Source organism: Pocillopora damicornis, chromosome 10 (genome assembly GCF_964200805.1).
Source record: "Pocillopora damicornis chromosome 10, jaPocDami1.2, whole genome shotgun sequence".
Taxonomy (NCBI): Eukaryota; Metazoa; Cnidaria; class Anthozoa; order Scleractinia; family Pocilloporidae; genus Pocillopora; species Pocillopora damicornis.
Window position 1 is genome coordinate 11,230,009 of NC_142679.1, and position 17,491 is coordinate 11,247,499.

Consider the following 17,491-nt stretch of genomic DNA (forward strand, 5'->3'; position numbering starts at 1 on the left):
TTACCTGTTGCTCAAGACATTCAAGACGGTGTCACTGGAACGTTACTGATCATTTTTAAGGCAGACCTTATACTTATGAAACTTTCAAAGAACTGGAAAGAAAAGATGTGCTTGTCTCATTATTCCAGAACTTTGATCCGATGAATCCGAAGGTCTGAGGCTAGATTACTTTGGGGACTCATTAAATTTTTCTTGTCACACGCGGGTGATAGGACGATGATTGAACATATTTTCTCCAAACCAATGCCGAGCTCGAAATTTACCGTCTTACTTAAGCTATTATTTATGCACGAGACCATTTCGACTCGACATTGATGATCTTAACGGTATTTAGGACGTGTTACAGATAAGAACCTAATCTCCTACCCAGATCCTACCGCAAACTTGTGACTGAAATGTAACTGCTTGGCCGAGGAAGGTCTGGGCAAGAAACTGTTATGAACCTAGCCTTGGCCTAACTCTTCTTAGAGACCCAATATGTCTCATAGCGCATCGGAGCGCAGACTCTGAAGGTCTGAGGATGGATTTAGAGAAAACAAATGGAAATTAGAAGTTACAGAACCCTCCTTAAGAACAGAGTTAAAGTTCGCCCTGCACAATTTGCCTCGATTGGTCTTTCTCGAAAAGGACTTCTTGTGGCTTCCACTATCTTCCTCATGTGACTGCTTATAGGTAGTTAACCTGGACGTCACAGCGAAGAGAACATATACGTATGTATTAGATTACCCCCACCCCTTACTAAGGTGGGCTAGAAATCACAGCCAATCGTCTTATTTGCATATTTTCTACCTAACTCTGTCTGATTTACTCCAACCAAAATGAGTTTGTAATAACACTGGTTTAATGCCAAGTGCTTCACACTCAAAGCATACCCGTACATGGCGTTTGAAAAAGAGCAAATTTTAGTGAGACCCTACTCAGTCCATATAACCAAAGAAGCTCTTGACTTCTAGACAAATTCTTCTTGCCAGAACCTTGGGAAATGTATGGAGAACAGAATGGAAAGTAAGCAGACTGATGTTAGGGTGCATGGGTTTTAACGGTTAAATGGTTGTCCTCTCTGGAAGCGATCAAGAGCCAGTCTTTGTTAAAAAAAAATAAATATTTTATTACCACACGGTTATTCAAGCATACTTAATAAACAGGTATTAGAAAAGCTAAGTGTCAGTTCAACATGACGCACTAATGTTTGATAACGGAGCATTTAAATTTTTTTTGTACAGTTTTACTGTGGATTTGACTGGTCTCGTTTTTCTTAAGCAGTTAAGTACAATTTCAACCTATTTGAAACCTAGCGGTTTTCTTTTTTTTTTTTCTTTTTTTTTTTTAACCTAATAATTAACATATGCTAGAAACATGGAAAGAGTCATTGTGACTCAACCTTCCTAGGACCCTTTCACCCTGATGATGAGTCACCACAGGACAAATCAAAACAAAGACGAATAAGTTCATTAAAATCAAAGGCAGTTCAACTTCGGAAGATCGCTCTCACATCTGGTCTGATCTCTCTCTCTCCCCCACCTGGTTGGTCAAAGGATAGAAATCTTACCGACAGAAGCGAGAAGTTTGATGTTATACTTTTGATTTGTTTAACTATACACAAAATTTGTTAGGTATCTATCTATTCTTATCCTCTTGCAGTTCTACTTGATGGTTCCCATTTTCTCGTTTTTTCGCAGAAAATCTTGATTCTTCCTCTTTGGATCGTTCAGCACTTAATTCTGGATGGAATCCCTCCTGACCATTTCCAGTCTTCACTTCATTTTCTCTATCGCTCTCGTGTTTTTCCATCTCTTCTTCTTCTTCCACTTTCTCAACATTCTGTTCACCCTCTGGTTTACAATCTTTAGTATTTTCAGCTTCTCGGTCACTATCGTTGTCACTTTCGAGCAATTTCTTTTCCATCAAATCATTATCAGTGTCGCTTTCCTTTCCTTCAAGCCTCTCTTCATTTCTTTTCACCCTTTTTTCAGCCTCCTGATCACTTTCTAGTAATTCCTCTTCTCTTTGATTCTTCCCTTTCACTTCACTTACTTTAGTCATAGACGTCTTAGCTTTTCTGCAGTCTTGTTCCTCTAAGTCGCTTCCGTTCTCTGCCATATCTTCATCACTTTCACTCGACTTCTCCCAGACACCATCACTCTCGTGTACTTTTCTCCCCTCTTGGTCTTTTCCATCCTCCTCCATGTCTTCTTGATCTCCTTCATCACTATCACTTCCTTCCTCATCACTTTCTTCCTGATGCCCAGCTCCATCGGTTCCTCGATCATCTTTTTCTTCATCTGTGGTAGTTTTACCATCAGGGTTGCCAGCCTCAGATGATTCATCCTTATTTTCATTCTCCTTACTTTCAAAGTTATTCCCTGCTTCCTCTTCTTCACTGCCAGCCTTCTCTCCCCTATTTTTTCCCTTTTTATGCCGTTTATGTTTCTTGTGTTTCTTTTTACTCTTACGTTTTTTACCCGAGGACTCCTCTTTCTTATCCTTATCTTTTTTCTTCCGTTTCTCTTTTCCCTCTTTGCTTTTCTTTCCTATTTCCTTTCCCTCTTTGCTTTTCTTTACTAATTTCTTTTCACCCTGTTTCTTGCTGTCTCTCTCCTTTCCTTTCCCCTCCCTATCACTAACTATTTTCTTGTCCTTATCCTTTTTCTTTAATTTTTCTTTCTCTTTACTCGTTTTACTTTCTTTCGGTTTATCTTTGCCTTTTTCTACCCTCGTAGTCTTGTCCTTCATCTCACCCTTGTCATCTTTCACATTCTGCTTTTTGAGCTTCTTTTTCTCCTCCTCCTTAACACCACCAATTCCCGCCTTCTGTTCCATTGGCTTTTCATCTTTATGCGAAGTCTTCTGTTTCTTCTGTCCTGTACTTTTCTGTTCCTTTCTTCTCTTTTTATGTCTCTTTTTCTGCTCTTCTGCAGAATTTGCGCCGCCACTCTGACCACGTGACGGAGTAGGCGAAGGAGACCTGGATTCGTCCCAGCCCTCTGGAGTGGGCGCTCGTGCGGGACTTCCAGAGGATCGTGAAAGGGAACGTGACCGCGATCTTGAGCGTGAAAAGGACCGTGACCTTGACCGTGATCGGAGTGATGGCGAGCGCGACCATGAGCGAGTTGGAGTCAAAGAACGAGAACGTAAACGTTGACGGCTTTTCTGAAGTTCTCTGTATTCTAGGAGCTCGTCATCAAAGTCGAAGCTACTGCCTTCCTTCCTAGGAACTTTTTTGGGACGAGTGGTAGACGAATGCTCTCGCTTTTTCTTGCCTCTATGAAAAGAAAGCATGTCCAACATTAGATAAGCAATGTAAAGGCTAAGGATGGAAGTGGCCTAACATGAACGCTACGTTGCCATTGAGCGTGGCCAAACAGGAGTTCTTTTTTACCTCGTTTTTAGTTTCTTTTGCATTTTGTAGAACTCTCGTTCGGACATTGGCGGCGTGAGAGACCCAGGTCGGTCGCCAGGATGGAGTGGGTCGAACATCGCGGGTGGTCCGAAGGCTGGATGGCGTGGCAAAGGAGCCGCAACCAGGGCAGGAACAGGAGGCATACGAGGAAGAGCAGGTGCTGCTGCATGCATCCCTCTGATTGCCGGGGGGAGATAAGGAGGTGGACCGGGGTGGCGTAGACCACTCAAACCCGGACGGATAGCAGGTACACGGGGCACATGTTCCGGGGGAAGTCCGTGGGGTCTAATGGGTTCCGATAACCCGTGACGCATTTCAGGTACACGAGGTGGTCCCCTGCAAGAGGAAATTGTCAAGTATACCGTAAGTAATAAAAGCGGCACTGTTTCCTTCGCACCCGAGGGTTCTCCCTCATCAGGCTAAACAGGTATACTCGTCAAACAGAAGGCGGTTTTCGGATCTAGAATTTCAAACAAGCCGAACAATCTTATGAAGAATGTCTTGAACGAGGTGCCTGTCATGACAAGTGTTGAGCAGGGTGTGGCATTTGAGTTCCCGAGTCTTTATGTCATCGTTCTCATTACAGTAGACAGGGGTGCCTGGGTCAATATGCCAAGATCCACATGATATTTACCTTCAACAAGGTAGGGGAAAATAAAAGTTTCTTCCCTAGCAGGGTCAGGATTATGAGGCCTCGGCCACCCACCCTCCCCTTAACGATCTTTTGTGTTTCCCATGTTAAAAAGCATATAATCAAAGCATTTATCCTTTTAACAAAAAATTCTCACCCAAGTAGCGGTTCAATGCAGAAAAAAATTTCCTACACTACAGGAAAAAGGCTTGATGTAGTTATCAGTTGTGATAGACAGATATAAACAATACAACATAATTTGATGGTGCAGCTAGTGGCATCGAGGGGTAAGCTTTCTTGGAGCGCAATCATTTTGAACTTGGTTTTATCTTCTAAGCCCAGATTTCAAGCCACTTCGACAACACAACACAACATTCTCCAAAAAAAATTCTAAAATATAATAGAAAAATTTTAAGAAGCCAAGAAGAAAGACACAGATATAAAATTATAGGTTTTTCTTCTGAAGGCGTTCAAAGTGAACATGTAATTTACCTTAGGGGAAAATCGCCTGGTCTTCTACGAGGATCAAAAGGAAGCCTGACTTGATTCAAACCAAGACCTGAATCAATCGAAGATGTCGACTTAGTTAGAAGAACCAAGGCATTTGTTTTCTTAGCCCTGCATAACGGTACAACCACTGTTACCAGAGCCACGCGCACAAATCTGACCCATCCGATCACAAGGAGCGTGCGATAAATTCCGCCGAATTTCCTTGTCGTGTTCGCTTCCTTTGGTTTTCAGCACTGATTCAAATCATTGATTATTATCGAAATCAGAATTCAATTCCCATTTCATTGGTTAGTTTTATTTAAGTGACTATAGTAGCAGTGGTGTGGTATTCGTTTCTTTGCTTGAAACCGCTTGCTATATTCAGTATAGCAACTAATATAAGCTTTCAAATGAAGATGTACAATGCAACGAAACGCTACATGGCCCAATGAACAACAATACTACTGTCCTACTAAATGTATGGTATCTTTATTTTGCCCTATACAGTTTCATTGAGGTTTGTTTGGGAAGAGGGAAAAGACATTGAAAGGCTTATTAGAGAGAGGGCTCAATAGTACTAGGGTCAATGGAGACGGAAGGGCAATCATAAAAGGGGGGGGCAATTAAATTGTTTTTGGTAAGTGTGCTATACTTCAGACGAGGGTGTGGTTATTACGTATTAAGAAACATATTAGAAAGAGGGCCCTATCTACTGCTCTGTGCTTCACCTTGCTGTATTGGACCATCACGGTGGTGGATTCTGATTTGTTGAGGCTGACTTGATACTTGTTTGACAGGCTGTAGGAATGTATTAAGAAGAGTTATACAAATTGTATTTAACAGAATGCTAAATGTCACCTAAACGAAAAAGGTAACTCTGAATTCACTCGGATGTTTCTTAATTATTTACCTATAGAAGCCTCAGATGTATACTTTGCTCACCTTTGGGGAACTTTCTTTTATCCTATTTTCAGCATCACTTGTCAGTTTTGTTGCTAAAAGAAAATAAGTTTTAACATTTGTTCTAGAAAAATTTTAAATTTTTCATTAGAGCCTCAAAGGATTTGGAGACTTGCTTCACATGTCCGGTTGAGTATCTTAAGTGAGACGCAGACGAATACTTTTCTAGGAAATATGCAGTATCCACTATAAATTTTTCTTTTGTTATCGTTATCCTGATAATCATTGTTGTATCAAATGAAACTTGACAGAAACTTTGCAACTTTATACTACAAATAGGTTTTACTGAACGTTGTTCACCCGTGATTTGTAAGCACGACCCTGGAGTTACCTTGAGGTTCATTTGGTTTAGGATCTGAGGCAGCTTTTTCTTGACTACTGCTAAGAAAAAAGGGTGCATCAGTACTTCTCCAATATTGGTGACTACTAGTGGTTCACAATATTATTAATGTTAAAACTCTGTTTTAGTGACAGGATGGAAGGGGTAAGGAGGGGTGTGTCCAACATTGAAAGAGAAAAAGAAATTTTTTAATCATCTCATTTCCTGATGCTTAGACACAGTGGCTTGATAGTTGGTGCAAAGGACTCTGGATCAAGAGGCTTAGTTTTAAATTGTTGAGTTACTCTGACTCCTTTGTTCTCTAGCTGAGAAAAGACCAGTCAAAAGACCACTGTCATCTAAATTCGTTCTCCCCAAGCTAAAAATTTTGTTTTCAAGGTTTTGAGATTTGTTGGAACTATTTCCCTTAAGTGGCGAGAATTCTCCTAAAGGTGGAGCTATAAAGACCCTGACAGAGTCTCGTGTATATAGAGGATCTTAAATCACAAAGTGCAGAGTCTACCTTGCAGGTTCAACCTTAGTTGCTGGTGTGATTTGTTTACCATCTGTGTTGGTGGTAGTTGGTGCAGTTGCCTCATTAGTCTTTGGTGGCAATTGGGTTACAAAAGGGCTGGCAGGTCTGGCATTTTTGAAAGTGTTCACAGCCTATGCAAAACAAAGATGACAAGAGAAGACATAGGCAATGCATTTTTAACTTAATGTAATCAGTAATAGAAGATTGACTATTGTACGTTGATAGATGATGTCACAACAAACTACCCAGAATCTCAAAACTTAACTCTTCCCTTTAAGGTGGCTCTATCGAGTTTTAGCCTGATTATCATGACGTTATGTTTCCATGAATGGTTTGTGATGTTTTTTACCTTTAAAATCACTAAAAGTTACGTAAATGTGACAAGCAAGAGTCAGACTATTGTTTTCTGTAGTTAAGAGTACCAAGAATATCCCAATGAACTCTTATCCTGACAATTAACCCTTGACTCTAAAAATCTAATTAGCAGTTCTCCTTACTGTCTGCCATACAATTATCATCATGAAAGTTCACAGAATTTGGTATTGGATCAAATAGCAATCCCTTAATAAATCTTGTCCTTTACTCTCATCACTTGTTTGCTTGATATTGCATTGATATTTTAAAGAGAAATTGTGTCTTGATCACTCACGGGAGTTAAAGAACTAAGTAACCAATAAAAGGAGTGTGGGAAATTCATTCTTTATCTGGGAGACTCACCAACAATCTGGAAGTGTTGGTATGCAATATGACTTGATAAGTGTATTTACTCTTTGGACAATTTTATTTACCATTTGAGTCGATACTGCATACTGCTTGAGCAAAAGAGGGAAATGACAATTCAGTTCATGTCCTTGTTCTCACCTGCCTAAGCTGTTTGTTAATAACCAGTGAATCAGGTGAAACATTCTCTGTTCCACATGATGGACATTCCTGATCATTCTCCAAAAGGTAGTTTCTTATGCCTGAGAATAACAAGCCCAATACCAGCAATAAATACACGAAATGAAAAACATAATCGCAAGTATCTCACTTATGATGGTGTAACATTTTCCATCTACATAACTTTTTACCTGCAAAAGGGCTGTTTCCGGATCAAATTCTTTTTAATTACCAAATCTATGTAAGTGGTTTTCTTTCTTACAACAAAGTAGTATATCATAATTTTAAAATTCCAATTGCCCTTCTGAAGCAACATTATGTCTTTTTCGTGTTTTCTGGGTGTAGTTTCAAAGATAACACTGAAAGCACACTTGATAATTGGCAGAGCTTGTTGGAAAAGGGGCCAAAATTGGTCTATCTCACCAGGGTTTGACAATACACATATCAAATAAGTTCAGGGTCTATAAAAAGCATAAGTTTGTTCTGATTGTTATGCACCCTAAAAGTTAGCAAGAAAATAACATACAGTCATCACAGTAACTTGTTCCACAACATGGGATGAGCACAGCATCTGTCAGTAAATTGCTACAAGAGGGGCACCGTAGCTCAGCAGGAACTTTCTTGTTACCAGCAGACTGTGGAGTTTTTTCTTTTCCTTTTGATTTGGTTTCATCTCTAAAACAAATCAGATGGAAACAACATTAGCACCACAAATGCACAAACATCAATTCTTTACCAACTCTGATGACAACTTTCACTCAGTTGCCAAAACATCAATCACCACTACCAACAACAGTTCTTCCCAAGACTACTCTCACTCAAATGCTCAGACAATGCAATCGTGTGTTATCCCTGGGTTCAAACCATTTACTGAATGGGAGGACTGACACTCAAATTTTTGAGAACTGTCAAACTAAAGAATTCATTTCTGCTTTATCTCATCATATATACTGACTTACTCTTGATTTGAAGGTGACAGGCTACTGGTTGGTGGTGATGATGTACCCTCTGCTGTGCTCAGAAAAGTTCGAGGAATACCTGTTGTGCGTTTCACCTTTGGAACATCAAATCTAGCATCCTAATGACACAGTTCACAAAACATTATATTGGAAACTCAGTATTTTCAATAGCATCTTACAGGAATCTGACAAGAAGTGGAAGACATTGAGTGTACAACTGTACACCTAACACCTGACCTGAGATGACAAAGAGCAAAGGAAACTTCACAAAGTTTTTCAGAGGCTGAAATAGAGGCCCTAAAAACTTCAACTTGAACAATATTCTTAGATGTGCCCCCAGAAAAAACAACAAAGGGAGTCCTTTTCTGCTTCTTGGAAGGCTTGTGCCCATAAAAGATAGAGATCTATTTAAACAAAAACTGAATACTACATGTTCTACGACTGTTAACTTTCTATGATATAATTAAAGGCTAAAAAAGAAGTCAGGGAGGGCTGTTAACTGCACAAGAAGAAGACTTTGAAAAGCCCACTACAACCACACAAGTTTGTAAATGTTACTTATCTACTTCATCAGTCATTGTAACAATAAAAATAGACATCCCTTTGCCTCATGGTGCACCAGGTTGCCAGAGGCACAATTCTTAATCTATTTATCTTTGCTGTATACCAGAAGCTCTCTGGCATGGTGTCTCTTGGTGACAGAATGACATGTTAGTAAATTTTGAGATAATGACAGATGTTGCACATTTGCCAGAAGAGTGGACTTGGGGATTCAAATTTTTTTCTTCATGCATGCATGCATGCACATTTTTAGCACATTTTCAACATTTTGAAGTAGATATATTTCACAAATGACTTCTAACTTCTTTTGTTTTTGGAAAAATAATTACATTAAAATTGAACTGGCTCTCTTCAACTTACTCCATTGGTAGGACAGTTCCTTATGAAATGCCCATGTTTTCCACACCTGTAACAAACATAGCTTTGTGGCACTGGTACACCTGGTGCATAAGGACGACGCCCTTTCACATACCTGTCAAAATAGAAACAGGTTAATCCTCTAGTGGATTTGATCAGAATAAGTGAAATACATGATGTAATTTTAACCTCTAGGTTTAAACAGGAAATGTTCTGAAAAAAATTTGGGAAACATGTTTGAAGAACCAACTGAACACTGTCAACCACTATGATACCAAGTTAAAACAATAAACTTGGAAATATGCAGGATGAAAATTCTCTGCTTTCCAGTCCTAAACAAATCAAAAATTATATTTGAAGTCTTGCTTAAAGGAATGATTAGTGCATGCAATCATCTCAATATTAAGAAAATGAGCTCATCCTTTAGCCTTTGAATACTCTGACAAAACAATAGCCATAACATGATTTCATATACACAGCTCTTAGCACTTAAGAAAATACTCTCATCACATCTAGTTGCTTGTACATCTTCACTAACAGAAGAAAGAGCTTCACTGATAATGTCTTATCTCCATAGCCACTTGGAACACAAACAGTATTCAATTCTATCTCGTTATCAGCTGGAACCAGATGAACTACCTAGGTGACAAAGCTTGAATAACTGGGGTGAGTTCCCAAAGAAACTGATGCTGCATCTTGGTGGTCATTAAAAAGCAAAAAGGTTCTATCACCTGAGTTGATAAAGTAACTTGGCCACCATAAAGAGTTTCTAAAGCTGATGTTCCTCCATTAGAGCGAATTGGGAAGGGCTATCACTTGAAATGTCAGCTTCAGAAACTCTTCCAAGAGGCCAATTTACTTCATAGGTGATAACACAAACATCCTCTCTTCAATTTCTTTCACAGAGGAAAACACATCCCAGGCTATGATTATCAGCTGAAGGCAACAACACCTATAACATTCATGTGACAGAGGTCTGAATGATTTTTTTAATCATTACAGTCCAAGATTGAAAAGTAGTTCTACGTGGGATGTGTTGACATACTGTGATGGATCCCAATCCTCTCCTGACTGTTTCATCATTGCCTTCAGCTTATCTTCCTCTGATGCATCAGCATTGGCCAAATCAGTCACCTAGGGAAGAAAGATAATACTGTATACTACAATAAATCTTCCCAGCCCATCTTGGTATCACTCTAGCACTGCATCCAATTAACAAGCCCGTCTGTTACAAAAACTATCTTACCACTGAGGATTTGGGCAAACATTTAAAAGTGAAAAAATTTAAAAAAATCAAAGTTTCAATATTATCTTGATATCATTTCCAAGCAAAGAAATAAAACAGCCAAGTTCAATATCTAAGAAAAAGGTGTCACATGGTTCCATGGGAAACAGTGTTTGCATGCCCTACACTCAATAGTGTTCTAAACAGCTGTGTTCAATATTTCTATTTCTTTCTTTGTCAATGATGGTACCAAAACGTGGCATGTTTTGCTAATGTAATTCTCAATTGTTGCCCAAACATCCACAAAAACAATATTTTTATATAGCGAATATGGCATCATAAATGCAGATAATTTAAGAGACCCTTCTGCATTTTGTTGTTCTCATGCAACAAGTCAGGAACAAGAATTCACTACATTACAGTACAGGTACTGATTAGGAAAAAAAATTTCCCTTTTGCAAAGGTTTAAAGATGTCTTTTTCTGAACAATATTAATTTTAACATCCTCACTTTTGGCATCAGTGAAATGTGATAGCTCCCAGACAGATTTTTGGATTTTGTCATGAAAATGCTCATATAGCTTCTTTCAAATTTATAATTTTGTTTGTTAGTCTGTTCCAACATGATATCTTTATCGGTCTGATTGCCTTATGTTAATTCTTGACTAATATTTGTGTCATGGATGGTAAGCATGCCCCTGACCTTTTCTGATCACTGTATGGCAAATGCAGTAAGAACCCTGTGTTGAAGTCATGTTTGGTCAGTAAACAGTCAAGAGCTGATGAAAATCATGGGTGCCCAGAACACTAGGTTCATCGAATTAATTCTTTAGGTTTATTTCCCTTTTGTTGCACAAATAGCTTTTCATAATAAAGTGGGTCATGATAAAGACACACAACCTGGTTTGTACCTAATACTACATAAAATACACAAGCTGATGTAACAAAGCCTAATGGGTTAAAACAGAGGATTCCTACTGAAATTTTGGTCTTGCAGGCTGTGGGGATAAAATTCTGTTTGCAAAAGAACATCTTAAATCAAACACAAGAAACAGGGATATCAGACCTTGCACGTCAACCTTACTTTTGAGTTGTGTAAACAAATGGTTTGTCTGTCAAATATTCAAGTATGGTTCCTGTTGGTCAATTATTCTGTAGTATCATTAGCCTTATGTTGTCCTAATATTAGCCTTGTTCATTATCTAGGAATCAATTTTCATTGTGGTCTGTCAATGGAGGTTACAGATGACACAAAGCAAGATTTTGTCATTTTTGCCATCCTAGTTTGTTCTAAGTTTTTTGTTCTTTGTTCCTCCTTATATTTTGTTACTATTGGCAACAAAGAGGGTTCTCCCTCAAATGCTGTGATTTGAATAACTTAACAATTGCTTCATGTGTCAGCATCTGTTAATTGATATATGGAGCAAGTTGAAGGTTTGGAGAGAACAAAAGATTCCTAATAGGTATTTGAGGTGCAGCCCACGTCAGTTCTAGCTAACAAATAAACATTTTTTTTTAATAAACATTTTTCCAACAGAGTGGTTTATTGTCAATATAGCGAAAATCTGGCTCTGCTAAGATTCAATCCATAATTACACATGTCACTAGTGTGCACAATGGAATTAAGAAGCACACTTTAGCAATGAAATTTAATAATGCAATCTATCTAGTTATGTAACCATTTACCTTGCTTAACTTGTTGGATTTTACAACTTGGTAATCTTGGAAACCACTCTTCATGAATAAAGTTGAAAAGGAACAACCATCAATAACAACTACAGTGAAGAAGACTGTACTTAAAACATCAATAACTTATACTTTCCTGTACATTTAGAGCCATTACTGAAAAAGGGTGTGAAGTAAATTTTACTTGAACACCTAATTAAATCATCATTAAGCAACATTGTGCAAAAGCATATCTAACAAATAGCTTTTGCTTCAAGTGCAGACTGTATAATGTGCCAAGCATATATTTCTGCTGTGGAATGATAATAATAATAATAATAATAATAATAATAATAATAATAATGATAATAATAATAAAAATAACAACAATAGTAACAACAATAACAATAATAATAAATCAGTGTGACAAAGAGACAGAAAACAAAATAATTTCTTAGGAAAAGGGGCTTAACTTAAAGAGCCAACCCAAAAGTGCACAAGAGCATTTCATTTTCTAATTGCCTTAACTCTGGAAGAATTTTGTGGAATTGTCTCCTTTCAAGGCAAACATGAACATTTAACACAGTTGGTATTCTATAGTATAAATAAACAACCAAAAAATATAGCATGAAAGGACAATATATAGATTGAACTTCTTTAAACTTGCAGTGAAAGTAAAGTTGACCAAAAATCAGCCACAGGTTAAATCACTGGGAGATCAAACTACTTCCTAAGAAAGAGGTTACACATACATGCAAGCAGTAGCTGTGGCTACCTGGGAAGGAAACCTTTGTTTGTTATTTCTTCCAGTCTCAGAAGAGAACATATCAGTAAACAAAACTAAATTTCAAAACAGTATCAATAGAAAAACAAGACAAGGAAGTCATGCAAACATCTGTTATGATTTTAGAGGGAGACAAAGAGGAAAAAATATCAAAATTTCAAGGTTTTAGTTTACCAACTTGTTGTAAATTCTAATGGAAATGGTTTTTGAATGGGTGCACACTATGAACAAAGCTGCAAAGCAGGTCTTTCCTTTGTAATGTCAGAGCACAGTAAGACCTTTTGACAGAAACTATTGCTTTGCTAGAAGGAAATTTCAATAATGCTCCCCCCTATTGTTATACTCTTAATTGTAGGTTGTAATTGGATGAATATTTGGTACATTCAATCTGCATGTGCTTCTAAAAACAACCACTTTAGGTTATGTTATGCAAAACACTGCCATCATTTTCATATGAATAGAATAGATCTTTTCCAGTACTTGAAACTTTAACTGAGGACTTGGTATCAGAACTCCAACAATGCAAGTTTTTGACATTATCTTCCCTTTTCCAGGGAAAATTAAAGTGGGTATTCTGCAAAAGATTCCCATTTGTGATTTCTCCACTTGATGGATTGAATTACTTTCATCTTGTATACATGCTTTGTCTTCTATCAGCATCTCCTCATGAGAAACACTGACACTATCTGCCCTCCTACAGTAGTCTTCAAAGTCATGTTTACTCCTTTTATCAACCCAGTGACATGACAGGGAAGATAGCAAAGTAACAAAAACCATCCCATTTTCCTCCAGTAATAAGCTGTATAATAGCTGTAACTGTAAAGACTTCACTGACAGTAGGTATCAGCATTGTTGTCATCCTCTCAACAACAGGAATTGCATAAATGTTGTGATGCTTTGAAATAAATTGTAGATATTCTATAATTTCCAGATTAATGCACAATAACTTGGAATCCAATATGGACTTCTATAATCTTTAACACTCCAGTGCTACTGCAAAATATTTCCAAGGGCAGGAGAGTTGCAGTTCTTTTGTTGTAATCCACTGAACATTTTAGCAGCTTCCACACACACCATTAGAGCAGATCAAATAAAGTGCCCCAGATAATCAAGGGAGCAAATATCCAACAAAGGCATTTATTGCAACGAACTATCCTTGAAGCGCAAGTCTTCCATATTCAAGGCATTCTAATGAGAAGTGGCAAGAACTAAAAGTTCTTAATATTTCTTGCCTAGAAAAACTGGCAACATGTACAGTTCTGATAAATACCAAAGTGTTCATGAATTGTCCATTAATTTTGAGAGCATAACCTTAAACAGCTACAACTACACTCAGGAGTGTATTGAAATAATGCCCACAACAGTGTGAGGAAGTATCAAAATAATAATCCAATGTAGCCAAAGAAAAGCTAAAAGAGAGGGAAAGTATTTAGTACACAAAATGCTTTTGATATCATGTTTTTTGTTCCAGTAACTTTTGAACAACCATATTTTAAAACAACTTACTCAAGGGATTTCAAGGTTAACTCCATTTGAACATAAGGACAATTTAAGGTCACTTCTTGAAATTGTATAAAAAATTCTTATCAACACATTTACACACATGGCGTTAACTGGTCCATTTATAAACAAGTTTGTTGACCTATCATTTCCTCTCTTGTTTAGAATTTTTGGCATTGTGAATTTAGAAAATTCCTCAGAACTACAGTCAACTCCCAATAAATTGAACCTATGCTGCAAAACTTAATTTTTCTTCTCAATTTCTGTCAACCATTACTGTTATCTTACCCACTGCAAGTTTCACTGGCTCAAGGTAAATTTATAAACAGTGTAATGTACCTTCAGAAAGTGGTATGGTTTATATTCCTCTATTTTTTTGAAAAAATTCTGTTTACTCAACTCCTCCACACTTGATGTTGAATTTGATTTGAATTTTCACCACAGACCTTTTACATAAATGGCTAGCCAAATTACTATCCTTTTACAACCGTGAAAATTACCTTTTCTATAAAATCTATAAAACAAAAAGAAACAAAAGAATTTTCACCCAAGGGTGACACCAATAAGGCTCATCCATCATTACGAAAGAGGTCTATTTGAATCAAATGCTATTGATCAGTATGTCCCTTTTTCTTAACATTCCCATTTATTTGTTCACAACTCTCATTAAACTTGGTCTCCTGATACCAGTAGGGATTGATTTGTTGAGGGTTGACTGTATTAAATCCTGATAGCATCAAAACAAATAATAACAAATACTCCAGGTGCTGCTGCTCCTACACAGGTATTGGAAATAGGAAACACAGCTAAAGCCATGTGCAGTGACTTAAAATGCCCTGATAAATGAAAGAACCAAATACAGCTCTTCTCTACATCCCTCTCGTAAATTAGGACAAAATTATCCCAAGACTGAAAATAATTGTTCCCACTCAGGAACCTTTAAATCAACCTTGAAATTTCACACTGAAGACAACCAATAAATTTAAGTGTTGAGCTCTGCATGAACTTCTCATTGTGCTACAGCCTCAAAGTCATGAAAGTTGTTTTCAAAATTTCCAAAAGATCAAATCAAATCTCCAAGATTTTATTATGAATTCTAACTACATGATGCAAGCCATTTATTCTTTATACCACAAATCACTTTTATTTAATTTAATTCAAGCAAGGTAAGCTATGAAGACAAATATGCAAAGTTGTACAATCCATTCCCACCCTAACCAGAAATGATCTTTGGCATGATGTTGTTCTAGGGTGATGCAAAACAGAACAATATTCTTCTTAAATAAACTATTACTGACTATCTCAGAAATCAAGATTACAGGTGACAGAAGGGAACCCATTTGTAACTGCTCCTAGCTATTACAAACATCTTAAAAAACTACTATACTGATTTGATTACAAGTATTCTTCAACCATGTACATACTGTTTTCTGCTCTCCACTTGAAAAAGGAGATGCTCTATCCCTGAAATGCAATATTTATATCCTAAGAATTAGATTCTAGCTTCACACAATATCCATCAAACATAACTATCTAAAAGATCAACAGACTAACTTGTACATTTCTACTAATTTTTTTTTGTAAAACACCTTAACTCCCAATCAGAAACAAAACCCTCATAAGTATCTAAAAAAAAGGAATGGAGTTCTGATGCATGACCATAAGTTTTAGCATCACATATTTAAGCAAAGGCTCAGCCAGCATTCTATACTGCCTTCCATTGACAGAGTTATTGAGTGCCATAAAAATCCTAGAGGTGGTATCTATGAAGCATGCTCACTAGACTTAGAATAACGATAACTTTTCCCATAGGGACCAGGAAATGCAAACACAAGATCCTGCTAGCAGGCTAAAGAGATGGCAGTAGGAGGTATTTTATATGCAGAATTAGATCACTAGTAGCTGGAATTTTATTGAAACCCCTGCTTAAAACAGATTTGTTGGCTTTCCTTTTGTCACAACTAAACGATATTAACTCAACCAATCAAATATACTGTTATATATGCTTCCCCAAATAAGGATATTTAACAAAATGGAAAAAGATTACTACCCCTTGACACAATCCTACAATATTTGACAAAAATGCCACACTTACGCTGCCAGTTGAGCTTTACTCTTTGTACCAACTGGAATACGACGAACAACCACAGAAGAATTCTTGGGTATCATTGTCATCTCATCTTTGTATTCTACCATGAAAGTTAAAAGAGGTATTATCTATAAATGGCCTTTACATGCAACATCAAAGTTCGAAGTATGAGAGAGAAAAAACTTCATATCAATCACAAGGAAACAATATTTTACTTGTTGCTAATATTTTGAAGACAAACAGTAACGCATAAATTTTAATAAACTGAAACGTAAAACAACCTTGAACCAGATTTCAGCATGTTTTTGCCTGCTCTTGCAAGTTCAAAAAATTCTAAAACGTTCCGCCAAGCTTCTTCGGGTTAGCGATAGGTAAGAGTTGGTAAAAACTAATTTTAATTTATTGAAGAGTATATAAATGGAAAATTGATCCAAAGATTGTGTAATTTTAAACGAACGCAAGTAATCCTTTATTTCTAACTTCGGGAACTGTATGATTCCACGAGTTTAAGCTCAGACTCAATTGAGGAAACCATTGTGAATTAATTACGGAATAAAACAACTAGGAAAAACATTTATTTGACTAGACTTCAAATATAACTTTAATACAGAATTGATTCGCAACCTAACTAGACACCACGTCAAAATAACTGCTCACCTTCTTTCGTCTGAGCATTGGTAACCTCCAGGTCAAAATCACTGTTCTTTCCGAATTTTTTCTGAGTAATGATTGACTGTTTAAGGTCGGCAAGCGAAATAGAAAGTCCGTCGAATGTAATTGTGTCATATTCTAAAGCACTTCGGAACTTATAGTGAATACAAGACATTAGGATACCGACAAAATTCTAACAAAAAACGAAAAAACGTTGAACGAAATAGCACAAACGATAGAGTCACCTCAACAAGGAACACGAATCAGTTCAACATTTTCTGAAGCTAGATAAGGCGGGGAAAACGAAACATAATGGAAAATTCACTCGCATAGAAAGAAAGATAAATAAATGAGTGAAGCTATTATAAAGGCAAAATCCAACAACTCTAAACTACCTAAAGAAATCTGCTGAAATAAGAAAACGGTGGCCGAAACCTCAACGCGACACGACACGAGTAATCACAGTTCGCACAGCTTTTCGGGAATTT

General features: G+C 37.2%; 1 protein-coding gene and 1 long non-coding RNA gene across 3 annotated transcripts; one reads left to right on the forward strand and one right to left on the reverse strand.

Annotated features, from left to right (window-relative positions):
- Positions 1-1,083: 1,083 nt before the first annotated feature.
- On the reverse strand, positions 1,084-17,489 carry LOC113680351 (uncharacterized). 2 transcript variants are annotated; one of them, XM_027197376.2, is made up of 16 exons: positions 17,010-17,489; positions 16,359-16,452; positions 15,688-15,727; positions 12,001-12,048; positions 10,136-10,224; positions 9,094-9,205; positions 8,173-8,291; positions 7,740-7,888; positions 7,196-7,296; positions 6,323-6,465; positions 5,812-5,858; positions 5,463-5,515; positions 5,249-5,318; positions 4,524-4,590; positions 3,380-3,736; positions 1,084-3,262 (listed from the first exon to the last, which is right to left on the reverse strand). In XM_027197376.2, exons 1-16 carry the CDS (start codon positions 17,176-17,178, stop codon positions 1,618-1,620), a joined length of 3,303 nt encoding a protein of 1,100 aa, XP_027053177.2. In that variant the 5' UTR covers positions 17,179-17,489; the 3' UTR covers positions 1,084-1,617. The 2 variants fall into 2 exon arrangements, with proteins under 2 accessions (XP_027053177.2, XP_027053176.2); XM_027197375.2 differs by having other exon boundaries at positions 5,812-5,861.
- LOC149038900 (uncharacterized) lies at positions 11,466-11,829 on the forward strand. Its single transcript, XR_016180709.1, has 2 exons — positions 11,466-11,597; positions 11,659-11,829. It is a non-coding gene; the product is annotated as an uncharacterized LOC149038900 (long non-coding RNA).
- Positions 17,490-17,491: the final 2 nt, after the last annotated feature.

Bases quoted from the DNA above. Each gene is read 5' to 3' on its own strand.
- LOC113680351 (XM_027197375.2), bottom strand. From the start codon at position 17,178: ATGTCTTGTATTCACTATAAGTTCCGAAGTGCTTTAGAATATGACACA. The intron at 5,516-5,811 runs GTAACTCCAGGG...ATTTTCTTTTAG, and splicing joins TAAACCAAATGAACCTCAAG to CAACAAAACTGACAAGTGAT. The intron at 3,737-4,523 runs GTAAATTACATG...TTCCTCTTGCAG, and splicing joins CCAGGCGATTTTCCCCTAAG to GGGACCACCTCGTGTACCTG.